Raw genomic sequence first — 13,767 nt, 5'->3', positions numbered from 1 at the left:
TCATTGATATCAAAGTGGTATCTGGTTACTACTGTGAGCCTAAAAGAGTGTGACTATATAGAAAAAGCATATATAGAAAGAAAATAAAACATGAGTGAGGATCGAGAGAGTTCTCATAGACAAAAAAAAAAAATGTTACAAAGAGTGAGATATAACAATCAATTATAATATTATATGGTCAGGTATCAAAGTAGATGGAAAACTTTATTATAGTTATTGGTAGTTGTTGATAATTACCTATTTAAAGGCTCACAATATCTGGAGCTTGATTGATCCAGGCTTATTAGATGAAGCTAGTGCAGAAAAACAAAAGAAGGATTGGTTGGCTCTATCACAAAATCCAACAAGGAGTAGACTATATTATATTTTTGGTAAAATTGCGAATTGTAAAACTAAAAATGCGTGGAACACTTTAAAGTTATCATACAAAGGAAAGACACAAAAGTCGAAGTTGTAATCTTTACATAGAGATTAAGATAAGTGTGAGATGTCCAACTAAAAAAGTGTTGAACAATATTTTACCCGTATTATCGACCTTGTTAATAAGATGAATGTATATGAAAAAGAGATACCTGACAAAAAGGTGGTGGAAAGTTTTTTACGTATGTACCTTTCCAATTAAATATGATCATGTGGTGGCTCCAATAATGTATCAATAGTAGAGTTGCAGGGAAGCATTGAAAATCATATAAGGAAAATATCGAAAAAAACAAAAAAGATAAATCAAGAAAGAATGAAGATTCAGGTGAATTTCAACATTATAGTTAGGAATAATAATGTAGGATGGGCCGGTGTAGGTATGCAAGATGACTCAATTAATTTGTACCGACTTAAATTTCTAAAATTCAACAATACCAATATATATATATATATATATATATATATATATATATATATATATATATATATATATATATATATATATATATATATATATATATATATATCTTGTGGTATGTTTCTTTTAAACAAACTTGTATATTAACATTTCTTCTCTAATATTTCTATTAATTCAAAAGTAGTTCTTTTATTTGCAGTTCAATCACAAAATCATTTCTATTTCCAATAGATTTGTACTTAAAATTATAAATATAACTTAATTTAAAAAATAAATTTATAAAAATATTATTTATACTAATTTAATTAAATAAATTTTGTTCAATTCTTATGCAAGCCGCGGTCAAACGTTATGCGAAGTAGACAAAAAAAATTGGCTGAAGCGAGCCAACACATATATTCATCTCTAATTATAATAGAATCTAGTCAAGTTGAAGAAGATAGAGATTGTGATGGTTTCAATAATAGAGGAAGAGGAAATTTTAGAGGAAGAAGTCATGCCAATTTTAGAGGAAGAGGACGTTGCAATTTCAATCAATGGAGAAACAATAATTCTTGGTCCTCTAATCATGGAAGAGGTAATGGCAAATTTTATCAAGATACTAATTTTAATTGCTTTCATTGTGGGAAGTTTGACCACAAAGCAACAAATTGTAGATTCTAGGCACATGTTAACATTGCAGAAAACTAGTTCGAAGATATTGGTGAGAATTTGAACAACCCACAAAGTTTATTTTTAGCAAGTAATAATATTTTTGAAGATGAAAATATTTAGTATTCAGATATTGGTTGTAGTAATGTGGAAAAAATAAATCATTTTCTTTTCTAGATGAATCGGTAAAGTCTATAATAAAATTTGGCAACAATAATGCTATTCCGATTTTGTGGAAAGGTAGAATCACAATTAAATTGTAGGATGGTACTCAAAATTTCATCTATGGTGTTTCCTTTGCTCTTAGTCTTCATCACAACCTAGTAAATATGAATCCCTCTTTTCTTTGCGTGTTCGATTTGGTTTCTTTTTTGCTAAATTATATTTAATTTTGTTATTTTCATTAATGCTGGTTAAATTGATAATTACAGAGTGTACATGTTGACAATTGACACTATTAACACGTGGACTATTTTAATTATGACTGTTTGTGTTTTGTTCAAATAAGTCCTAGTTTTATTTAAATTTGTTCAAAGTCTCACCCTCCACTTCATCTCCCTTACTTTCTATTTCATAACCCTTCACCACTCACCACCACTATTGTCGCCGCCACCACCACCATCACCATTGTCGCCGCTATAACACATGGTTCTCTTTTGTTCTCTTTACAGGCTACAAATTTCAATGAAAACTACATGATAAAGAAAGGTCCATGGAAGGAGACTATTTGAACATAAATGGTACTACTACTCCACAGAGAGAAGGTAGTGGTGGTGGTTGTGGTGGTAATGATGGTTATGGGTTTAGTTTACTAGTGGTGGTAGTGGTGACAATAGTAATGGTGGTTTTAGTTTGTTGATGGTGCTGGTGGCGACAATAGTGGTGGTGATGGTGTGATGGCACAAATAGTGGGGTGGTGGTGACAGTGAAGGGGTGCACTGGTGAAGAGTTATAAAATAGAGGATGAGGAAGATGAAGTGGAAGGTGAAACTAAACTGAACAAATTTAACTTAAATAAGAATTTATCTGAACAAAACATAAACAATCGTGATTAAATCAGTAAAACAGTTAATGTATTGTAAACAATATTAACCTGTACACTCTGCTATTATCAATTTGAACAACATCAATAAAAATGACAAAATTTAACCTAATTTAGCAAAATAAAAACCAAATTGAACACGCAAAAAATGAAAAAAAAAAGAGAAGAAGAATTAAATTGAACAAACTGAATCAAATCAAAATCAAAATAATATTTAAACCTATAATTAAATATTAATTCTTTCAATGCACCTGTTCTTTTCCAACTAATTGGTTAAAAATAGAAATGAAAAAATGTAGTACATATGTACATGTTAAGTTGTACTACTGTACTTTTTGTAAGTGCAATTTGTTGAGTGTACTGCTTTGAAATAGAAATTTAGAAAAGAAAGGTTTGTTATATATATATATATATATATTGTTTTTTCTTAATTAACTTTCAAACATCTCATATAAATATAAATTAAGATATATAACAATAAGGTTCTCTTTCTAGAGGACACAAATTATACTCAAATATAACTATTTTCTCTATATAATTATATAATTTATATAACCACTATTAATTTTCATGTAACCATTCCATTCCCTTTTTTATAAAATAATATATAAGAGAATGAAATAAAATTTAAAAACACGTGTTTAATTTTTTAATTGTAATTTTCATAATTACTCAAATTATTTTTTAAAATTTTCAAATTATAAAGATAAAGATAAAGATAGAACATCACTTGTGTTGTGTTTTCAATAGTAATGTAATAAGATTTCTTTCTTTTTGTGGATACAAATTTTTTCTAAATTTACTCTTAGATGTGAAACATACAAATGTTATCTTTTCTGCTACTCTTCCATTATACTTCTATTTTTAATATCTTTTACATTAAATAAATATTTTCTTAAATGTATTGAACTTATATTAACCGTAATATTTTATTTTTTAGAATTAGAAAAATGCAAATATATTTCATGTATGGTTTTTCTCTAGTATAGAGATGTTAAAACATTAAAATTTTCTCTAGCGTAGAGATGTTAAAACATTAACATTAACATTCCCTATGATACAAATATTGTTTTTTTTTTAAATTTATCTAATTAAAAATATTAGTTTTTAATTAAAATTTTCAATTTAATAATTAATTAAAATTTCCTCAACTATCTAAAATCGCTCTCTTTAATGTTTATACTTTGTTTTCTTAACTTCTTATTTCTGTCACCCTATCACTTTCATCTAATCTTCTCCTTGAAATTTTTTTGAAAAACTTTGGTGAAATATATTTACTCGAAATTTAGAATATAATTAACATGTTAAAAAATTGTTTATATTAAATTTAACTATTAAAAATAAATATTTATATGCTTCCAAAACTACAGAACTAAGGAAACCCAGTTGTAACCCACCAACCGAGATATTTGTGACCAAATAAATTCACACAAACCGTTAACTTAAAAAACGACAAATAAAAATAAAAATAAAAATGAAAATGGAATAAATATATGGTTATTCTCTGTTTGGCATTTCCACTCTCATTGATTCATTTCTGATTCTCATGCTCCAAATTCAGAAATGATGTATTCTCTCTCTACTTCTTTTCTTTGCACACACTCTTTCAAATCGCCGAAGTTGAAATTGAAACCTACCACTGAGCCTCATTGCTTTGCGCGTCTTCGTGTTCGAGTTCCATCCAGAGCTTCTTCCCGGAACGACAATGCCAACACTGATTCCGTTGAAGCTCCCTCCGTCTCTCATGATTCATCTTCCTCCCTGCGTCGTCGTTTCAGGTACTTTTTGGACCTTTTAGAACTTCTCTTTTTCCTTTTGCGACATTTGCTTTGTTTTCTTTTGAAGTTGATATCAAGTTTTTCAATCTTAGAATTCAGGTCTGATTGTAAATACTTCTCTCTGAGGACTTTCAGCAAAATCAAATATGAAGGAAACATGAAATAAATTTATCTGAAAACTAAAATTGTGCAAAATTTAAAAACAAAAAGAGTTTTTATAGGAGGTAATACGAGAGAGATTTTATGTTTACGAATATTTTAGCCTGAAGAAATTTATTTCATATTTTCTTTCTATTTACTTTCTATTTAACTTAAATACTTGTCGTCTAATGATGTTTTTCTTTCTATGTAATTTAAATACTTTCTATTTCTCTATTGACTGATCATTGTTTTCCTATTTTATCTTTAACACTTTTTCAAATTTATGGTATATAATATGTAATGAACAAAAGAAAGAAACTAACAAAGATAAAAAATTGTGACTGTGATTCCCACTTATACTAAAGGAACAAAGTAGCCGTAAAATTGTTCACTTTAAAATAACTGCTTTAAAATTTTACATGTAGAGTTACTTCTATTTGATTGACAGTGAAATAATTTCGTATTAAAAATAAGGGTTTTATTTCTATATATTTGTTTCTCGGGTTTTGGGGTTTAATTTGATCCATTGGCTGTTTATGCTATGTTTTGGGATTTTTTTTTTTTTTTTTGCGTAAGCTAGATTTTATTTGTTTGATTGTATGTTCATTTACACATTTGGGGTTTGGGAAATTGAATGTTGGGATTTGATAAGAAATGGGTGGATTAAATTTCATGAATTTATCGTCTATGCTTTGTTTGAAGCATATATATTTACTTTGAAGTTTGTTTATTGGGCCATGAACAGTAAAGGCTGGTTTAAATTTGATGAACTTGGGATGGAGATAGTGCTCATTGCCCTGCCTGCTGCTTTGGCGTTGGCGGCTGATCCTATTGCCTCATTGATTGACACTGCGTTTGTTGGCCATATAGGTACTTATGTGGAAGTGAATTTTATGATCTGAGCTTTACTTTAATTCAGGAAAAAAAAAGATTAACGAGTTAGCTGGCTGCTGCTTTTTATTCTGAATTCGGTAGTCGTTTTCGATTTTTACTACTACTAATTAAAAATTTACAAAATGCCATATTTGTTTCCCGTTTTAGTCTCGATACTTGAAATGATGAAAACAATTTAAATCTCATTTTTGTCATTTCTTATTCAAATTCTCAAACTCATGAAACAGAGTTTGTAATGATTACATTACACAGCTTTTTCTCAAACCAAAGTGTACCTTCTACTCGTCGTAGTAGCAAGTATTCGCTTTTTCTGTTTCTGTTTGTTCTGATTTGGATTGATAAATAATTACTGTAATCCTTCTATGCAGGGGCAGTTGAATTGGCTGCAGTTGGGGTTTCAGCTTCTGTGTTTAATCTTGTGTCAAAAGCATTCAATGTTCCATTACTTAATATTACTACATCCTTTGTGGCGGAGGAGCAGGCACTGATTAACAGGGAAGTAGAGTCCAGTCCAAAAGATGGAAATGGTTGGTATCACAAAGTTTTAGTAATGTCTAATTTTCCTGGACCTGGTCGTAATTTTATTTCAGATGTATCTACTAATAGTTTTGATCTCATGTGGGTGTTATCATGATTTCTCAGGCAAGTACCAAAGCAAGAAGCTCCTTCCTTCAGTTTCAACCTCTTTAGCACTTGCTGCAGCTCTTGGAATTGGGGAAACTGTGGCGCTTACCCTGGGCTCTGGCATTCTTTTGAATATCATGGGTATACCTGCTGTATGTCGTACTTGGCTAATCATTGATCCATATATTTTCTCATATAACTGATGTTACGTTTCCTTATGTTATTTCTTTTGACTGCATTTTACTGGCTAAACAAACCCACCCATTCAGCACAAAGAAAAGGAAAAAAAAGAAGAATCATTATCTCAGGACACTTGAAGCACATGTATTTATTCAGGTTTAGATCTAAATGTCTTTGAACAACCACCGTGTGGCAAGATAAATCTATCATGAACAATCTATCTTAACCGAAAGCAATATTTCAGGTTTAGCTAATATTTTGAACTTACATATGAGGTTTGCTTATGAACTTGTAATTAATTGCACGTAAGCTTGTTTTTTCTTACTCTTATTTTGTGCTGTGTAGTAATTTTAATGAATCATCTGAATGTTGGAAAACATAATAGGGGTTTTCAGTTGTAGACTTAGGTTTTTTTTTAAGATAGCTTTTAATTGGTATATAAAATGTGTTTGAGTTAGCTCCTTTGTGTTCTGTAAAAATTTGGAAAATTTTAAACACCAATTATGTTCTGTATTTGTAGCCAAACTGTTAATTCTCTGTGATTTGACTTTTATAACATTAAGAATCAATATCAATAATATAAATATACATTTTTCCTTTGCATTCATTAGCTATCAGTATTATGATATCCACAGCAAGAAAATTCACATATCCTGTTTTTTTTTTTTTTTTTTTTTTTTTTTTATGGTTTGGGTGTCATGAAATTAAAAAAAAAACATTTTTTTGGCTTCTCTTCACGGGCACTTAGTTTTATATGGTTGGGTTTTACTTTTATGATCTTGTTTGCATAATATTTTTTTCCATTTTTATATGCTGTACAGGATTCTCCGATGCGTGGACCTGCTGAGCAGTTTCTTTCATTGAGGGCCTTTGGTTCTCCCGCAATCGTGCTTGCATTAGCTGCACAAGGCACCTTTCGTGGATTTTTGGATACAAAGACACCTCTATATGCTGTTGGCAAGTATTTCAGCACTACTCATGTTACATACAAATAAAACTAGTGACAAAGTATTCATTTACCCACAGTACTTCTCAATAATTTTAACTGACAATTCTGAATTTTTTATTATTAACAAATAGTTCAACTTTGACTGACACTTATCATGCTTTATGAATCAGGAAAAGAGACAAAGTTTACATTTTTTAAATTTTAAATTACAAACAAGTATCCATTCGCAAAGATGATCCATGGTTAAAGGGCAATATGTAATGGGGAATGCGTGATTATATGATGGTTTTATATAAATTGCCAGTGCAATTTGGCTGGCAGCTTCATGCTTTTACATTGCAAAATGCTCCATGCAACCCTGCTAATGTTGATGTGTACTTGTGTTGCTTGATGTGTAAATAATGAAGGTTTGTCTTGGAATGTCAGGCGCGGGAAACTTTCTTAATGCCATATTGGATCCAATTTTAATATTTGTTTTTGGCCTTGGTGTTAGTGGAGCTGCAGTTGCTACTGTGATCTCTGAGTACGTCAATGATGTGGTAAACTTAGTATTATCAGTGCATTGTGCACACATCCCTTAATTCATGGGATCTTATTTTAACAGAATTTCTCTTTGTTCACCAGATACTTAACAGCTTTTATACTGCTATGGAAGTTGAGCGGCAAAGTGTTGCTAATCCCTTTTGAATTTGATGGGAGAAAATTTTTTAGCTATCTGAAATCTGGTACGTCTTTCACAATTAAGTTCTACTGTTGCTTTTGCTGTCGTGACCCTTCTATGAAAATTGGTACTGATAATGAAATGATCAAATGTGATTGATATTGGAAAGCGGCCTAAATTGTGGTCACTCCTAGCTACCAGTTGTAGCATCTTTAGGGGTTGCACTATTTTTAAATATAAAGATGATAATTTAGTCTCACATTGACTAGAGATATGAGTCATGTTAGATATATTTTACTCTATGGGCCTAGGCCCATCTTTATGCAAAGCAATGTACATTCTATATATATTATGTTCTTTTGTTGTGCTTGTGAAACACAAAGATTCCATCATATAAATATCTATCATTTATTTCCATATGATATCGAGAGCCTAGTTGAATGCTTGTCCTCTTGGTGGATTGGCTGTCGATCATTGCCATTTTTTTTCCCAAAAATCATGTTTTGTTTTTGGCATCCTTTTAGTGTCATGCCTCCTTTGTCACATGCTCTACACCATTTATGCTGTTGTAGTCAACGTAACTAGAGACCTCACCATGATAGTTGCCTTGCCTAGGCGGCCATTGTGCCGTCAGACTCATGACCATCAAAGCATTCACACTCCTTTATATGTGTCTAGAAATAGGGGTACTTCTCTTTTCATCTGTCATTGGCAACTAGGCATGGCAGTGTGTTCAGCCATCATTCCAGCCAATCTCATTGGCGTCAGACTTGCCTCAATGTCCTCTCCTCCAATCTAGTCTTGATTTCGTTGTAGGGACTCATTTTACATATTTGCATCATGTTTTTGCTTAAGGGGCAAGATTATGTTGATCACCTCACCTAGACAATGTCCTCCATTGATGAGAAAGATCACCCTTGATAGTTGAAAGTTGATGCCCAAGTATGTTGTGTTCTTAAGTCAACTATTCATCCTCTTTTGAAGTTGATCTTTTGTGCTCACAACACATGAATTGGGGTTTAGAAGAAGTCCAATTGTTGCACACGAATGATGCTCTTTGCTTCTATTGTGTTTGCCAAAATCTCATGAGTATCATCACCCCTAAGTGCCTTGATAGCCTCATGGCTGAAAACTTAGGCAAAGTTCATGATCTTCTACATGATTCCAAAGAACTATTGCCTCCTACTGCATTCCTGCCCAAGAACTAGAGCAAAATCAAACCTTCTTTATGTTGATGTTGTTGTATGGGCTTCATGATAAGTATTCGTCAAATTGTGATCAAATTATGGGTTTTCAATTGTGTTCACACTGAATATTGCATGTTCCCCACCTTGTTACGTGTTTCATGCAAGTTACCACATAACATACCTTCTTTTGTCTTCTTTGTGATTCCTTAGCATTGGTATCTTACTATGATGACAATAATTGCTCTTGCAAATTAGACAAATGTCGTTCCAAATGTGATCATTATCACAAATTCAGTCATATAATTAATCAATCTGATACCTTGTCTGGTCACCCTTGTCAATTTCTATTGCTCCGCTGTCACCCCTATGCGTTCTAATTTTGGTGCCACTCCCTTTAATAGTTTTAGACCTCCAACTCTTTTTTGTGACTTCCTCAAATGGTACGAGGAACGTCAAGCCTCCAGTTCCATTACTTTTGTTGTGCACATAGACTCTTCATTCACAAGTCTCACTCACTCCACCTACACCTATCTTAGCTTTTGAGTCTTCAACTTTGATGCCACCAATCATATATTTGGTAATAAGTCTCTTTTCTCGTCTCTTACCACTTATGGTTTTTTACTCTTTAGCATTGTGGCTAATGCCTCTCCAACCCCTTTTCAAGGTGTTGATACTATTCATTTCTCTCTTTTCTCTCCATTGACAATGTCCTTCATGTCCCTGGTCTTTGTTTGAATTATTGTCCCTTAGTTGTCGCACTCGCTCTCTTGATTATTTTATTTCTTTTGCTATATATTTTGTTTTTTTAAAAGCCAAAGTTTGGAACAAATGATTGGTACCAGATGTGAGTCTCATGGCCTTTATCAACTATGAACCTTTGCTCATGTTGACTTGATGGTGAAATCCCTTTCTCTCATACATGTTCAATTGGGTCATTCTAGCTATCTAAGAAGATGCAATACCTTGTATCATGTCTGTATAAGTTGTTTACGTAGTTGTATTGTATGAATTGTATCAATTAGGGACACATAGATTTAGTTCTTTTCCTAAGAGTGTTTCTGAACGAGCTTTGTCTCTTTTTTTTTAGTTCACTCAAATATTTGGGGACCTGAGTCATATTAGGTCTACTTGAGGTTTTCGATATTTTGTAACTTTATTCTCAATGCAATTGGTTGTTTTGGTGGAAAATCGTTTTAAGGTTGGAAAAAGCAATATTTTAAGAATATTTTTAGAAGATAACACAATTCTTAAAATTAATGCCATGAACTGTTACAAGCCCACACCTCAAAAGCAAGAAGAAAAAGAAAGAAATGAAGTAAACATTAATGTTTGTATCATGTTGTTAATGGAAGCAGAATACATAAGGATAAGAGATCCCACTACCCAAAGCTACGCTCCTCTAGAGCAACACAGGCTGTTCCTCCCTTTTTACCAAAACCCGTCCCCCTTAACTAACGGCAAAAATGAATACAAATAGGATTCCCATTCTACCCTCCACGATTGATTTTTTTCTCTCATCCATATATTCTTCTCTGTACTCTAACTGTTCTACCTGTAAGTCATGCCTCCTCAGCCATCCAATTCTTCTTTCTCACATACACTTTTTCTCATCTTGTCTTAGTACCATCGCGGGCTAGTGATTGATGAAGCCCACTCATGCTCTGGGCCTCATCACGGACTGAATTGACTAATGCTCTCAACTCCTGCAAATTAGTTAATAGAGTTTTATTATAGGGATGGAGTACGATTTCATTAGCTTCAAAATGTTTTGTTTGGTTAACAACTTCTATAATGAGGGATGCAGCATGTTTACTTTTTGACTATTGCCTTTTGTAGGTGGACTTCTTACTGCTAGGACTTTGGCCGTGTTTATAACTGTGACACTGTCAACATCTGTAGCAGCTCAGCAGGGCCCTATACCTATGGCTGGTCATCAAATTTGCATGCAAGTTTGGTTGTCTGTGTCTTTGCTCACTGATGCTCTGGCACTTGCTGGTCAGGTTAGATAATTATATTGCATTGGACTATAAATTGCATTTTGTTTGGATATACCAAGGTTATTCCAGTTTTAATGATCAATAAATATCTCAAGGGCACTTCATCTCACCCAGTTTCAAAATCGCATGATTGTAGAAGAATAAAATTTATAATATGAAATCTATTATGGTGAACATTTGAGGGCTTTCCCTTACCATATCAGGTGGAAAATTGGGGGGGCATTTCATTTTACATGATGAGCTTGATACTTTTCCATTTGCCAAGATACTGAATGGTAATAACAAGAAATAAGAAATACAATACATTACCAAAAAGGAAAGCAATTGGCAAGGATTGGAAGAATGGACTCTGTATATGCAGTTTCAAATGATACAGATGATATGATCTATTATTAGTAGAATTCATATTATTTGAAGATGGGATCCAAACTAACTATGTCAAAATTATTAGGCCTATGAAATTTATTTGGCTGAATCTTACCTGCATGTTAAAATGACATTTCTTTACAGGCACTTCTTGCCAGTAGTTACTCCGTGGGAAATTATAAACAAGCACGCCTTGTTATATACAGAGTGATACAGGTTGTCACCAGAAATTGCTTTCTTCTTTCTTACATACCTTCTTTTAGTTAGATTGGAACTTATACTGACCCAGAATTCTTTTCTCCTACTCTATTTTACATGTTAAACAGATTGGTTTAGGAGCAGGATTCAGTTTGTCCATGATCTTATTCTTTTGGTTTGGATCATTTTCTACTTTATTTAGCACAGATTCTGAAGTTTTGGATGTTGCTCGCTCAGGTATATGGGTAAGAAACCACAGATTTGCTGAAAGTAACCTTTATTATCATTTTGTAGGCTTTATATGCTACTCCCTTGCTGATTTGGACTCAGCCTGATAGAAATGGGTCTGAATGGCCAAGTCATGAGAGCCAACTCCAAATTGAAATACTTATGTTTAAAAGCACTATAGGGCATTTTCTAATGTATTTCATTTGAATGTCTGTTTCTATTGTTTTTTTTTTTTTTTTGCCTGATTGTTCTTCCTCTAGCCTCTAGTGTGGATATACCTTGAAAGCTAATGTTTTTGGACAGTATCAGAATTATTGTGATTGATGGCTATTTAAGACATGGTAACCTTTTAGTATAACTAATAAATATTCATTATATGCCGTGCAATTCTCCATTCTTTCTGTGGAAGCATGTATTCACAAGTCATTTGGCATTCCTGACATTTAGTTACAAATGCAGTTTATTGCTGGATCTCAACCAGTGAATGCTTTGGCATTTGTTATTGACGGGCTTTATTATGGGGTATCAGACTATGGATTCGCTGCTTACTCAATGGTATTTGCCTAGTTCAATGATTGAAAGATAGTTACTCATTCCATATGATTGTTTCCTATGAACTCGTTTCCTTGTGTCCTATTTTTTCCTTTTGGCTTTTGTTTTGGGTAGGTGCTGGTTGGACTAGTTTCTTCAGCTTTCCTTCTGGTGGCTGCTCCAGCAGGGCTTCCTGGAGTCTGGACTGGATTGTTTATCTTCATGGCTTTGCGTGTTGTAGCTGGAGTTTGGAGGTGAAGTATTTAATTCATTTTGAAGGTGGTAGTTGGGAAACTTCATGTTCGTGTATTAAGACCCGTTAGTCCTCCTCATTCAAATCCTAGCTCAAAGAGCAAAGGAAAAAACATATAGTACATGTTGGATGAATCTGAATTGTCATCAAGTTGTATTTTTACCTTTTCTTCTCTCCTATCTTGATTTTTTTACTAGGGAGGTGTAGGGTATCCATCCACGAACAGAATTTTCTTAAGATTTTTTTTTTGAGTTAATATTGTTCGTTTCTTCAGGTTGAGCAGCAAAAGTGGGCCTTGGGATACAATCTGGTACAAAGACGGAGCAGAAGATTGACTAAATGCATTCAAAGTCATTTACTCGGTACTCAAAAGTTCCAACCATAACCAGGTTAAAAAGCCGTTTTTAGGATGATGAAGACATGACTTGTTGATTTTCAAAGAGCTCTAATATGCGGACTCTAAACCCTTGCAATCAAGAGAATCCAGCATGATAGCAGGCCAATAATAAATTATCAAAATGTCTCAGCAATTGCTGCATACCGATTGCCAAAATCTCGCTGATACAGGTACATACTGAATGACCAACAGAACAGGGAAGGAGAAAATGGTTAATGACCAGCTTACTTTTTGTTCAAAATTTGTATTTATTACGAAGTTATGCAGAATTTTGTATATTTTCATTGGTAAAGGCTGCAATGTAAGTGAAAATAGGTACTCTGAATTGTCCTTTGCTGCTATTCAAGTTAGGTGGGTATGATATGTATTATGTACAACTTTGTTAATGGTTATCATTAATCTTCAAGCTATTATGATTATTCATTCAGTGGTATTAGCTGTTAACGATTTCACATGCATCTAGTTAATTTGTCTTTCATTATTTACTTATTTTTATTAACCAACGTCAGTGAGTGGTTGTTAAATAAATAATTATCAACTTTTAGTGGTCAATATAGTCATTAAGGTTTTCATCAAAGATAATCTTAGCAATCGTATGGAAAGTTAAATGATTTTTCTCTTGATTAAAACTAAATTAAATTATTCTTGTAGAAAGAGTTTAACCTTTTTCTTTTAAAGATTAAATGTTAATTCTTATGAGTCGTTTCAAATAATATTAAAGTTAAATTGAAATTTTGTAGATTTTCTTTAGCAGTAAATAAATTATATTTATTTAGTTGTTTAGTAACGAGTGGTTAGTTTAGATAGTATATCTCTAATTTTTCTTGGCTTAAGTTCAAGTTAGGAAAAATA

At 32.6% G+C, this 13,767-nt stretch overlaps 1 protein-coding gene across 2 annotated transcripts; it reads left to right on the top strand.

Moving 5' to 3' along the window:
- Nucleotides 1-4,027: 4,027 nt before the first annotated feature.
- Nucleotides 4,028-13,342, top strand: LOC114185218 (protein DETOXIFICATION 44, chloroplastic). Of its 2 annotated transcripts, none has more exons than XM_028072829.1 (13): nt 4,028-4,309; nt 5,196-5,320; nt 5,719-5,871; nt 5,987-6,120; nt 6,970-7,105; nt 7,524-7,620; nt 7,722-7,822; nt 10,782-10,945; nt 11,453-11,524; nt 11,635-11,751; nt 12,194-12,289; nt 12,401-12,519; nt 12,793-13,342. In XM_028072829.1, exons 1-13 carry the CDS (start codon nt 4,095-4,097, stop codon nt 12,851-12,853), a joined length of 1,590 nt encoding a protein of 529 aa, XP_027928630.1. In that variant the 5' UTR covers nt 4,028-4,094; the 3' UTR covers nt 12,854-13,342. The 2 variants fall into 2 exon arrangements, with proteins under 2 accessions (XP_027928630.1, XP_027928629.1); XM_028072828.1 differs by having other exon boundaries at nt 5,713-5,871.
- Nucleotides 13,343-13,767: the final 425 nt, after the last annotated feature.

The sequence above is a fragment of the Vigna unguiculata genome, chromosome 5, assembly GCF_004118075.2.
Source record: "Vigna unguiculata cultivar IT97K-499-35 chromosome 5, ASM411807v1, whole genome shotgun sequence".
Taxonomy (NCBI): domain Eukaryota; kingdom Viridiplantae; phylum Streptophyta; class Magnoliopsida; order Fabales; family Fabaceae; genus Vigna; species Vigna unguiculata.
Note: the sequence above shows the minus strand (reverse complement) of the source record. Positions and strands in the feature narration are given on the sequence as shown.

Excerpts from the sequence above, each read along its gene's own strand:
- LOC114185218 (XM_028072828.1), top strand. The coding sequence starts at position 4,095 with ATGATGTATTCTCTCTCTACTTCTTTTCTTTGCACACACTCTTTCAAA. Across the intron at positions 6,121-6,969 it reads ATATCATGGGTATACCTGCT|GATTCTCCGATGCGTGGACC; the intron begins GTATGTCGTACT and ends TATGCTGTACAG. Across the intron at positions 10,946-11,452 it reads CTCTGGCACTTGCTGGTCAG|GCACTTCTTGCCAGTAGTTA; the intron begins GTTAGATAATTA and ends ATTTCTTTACAG.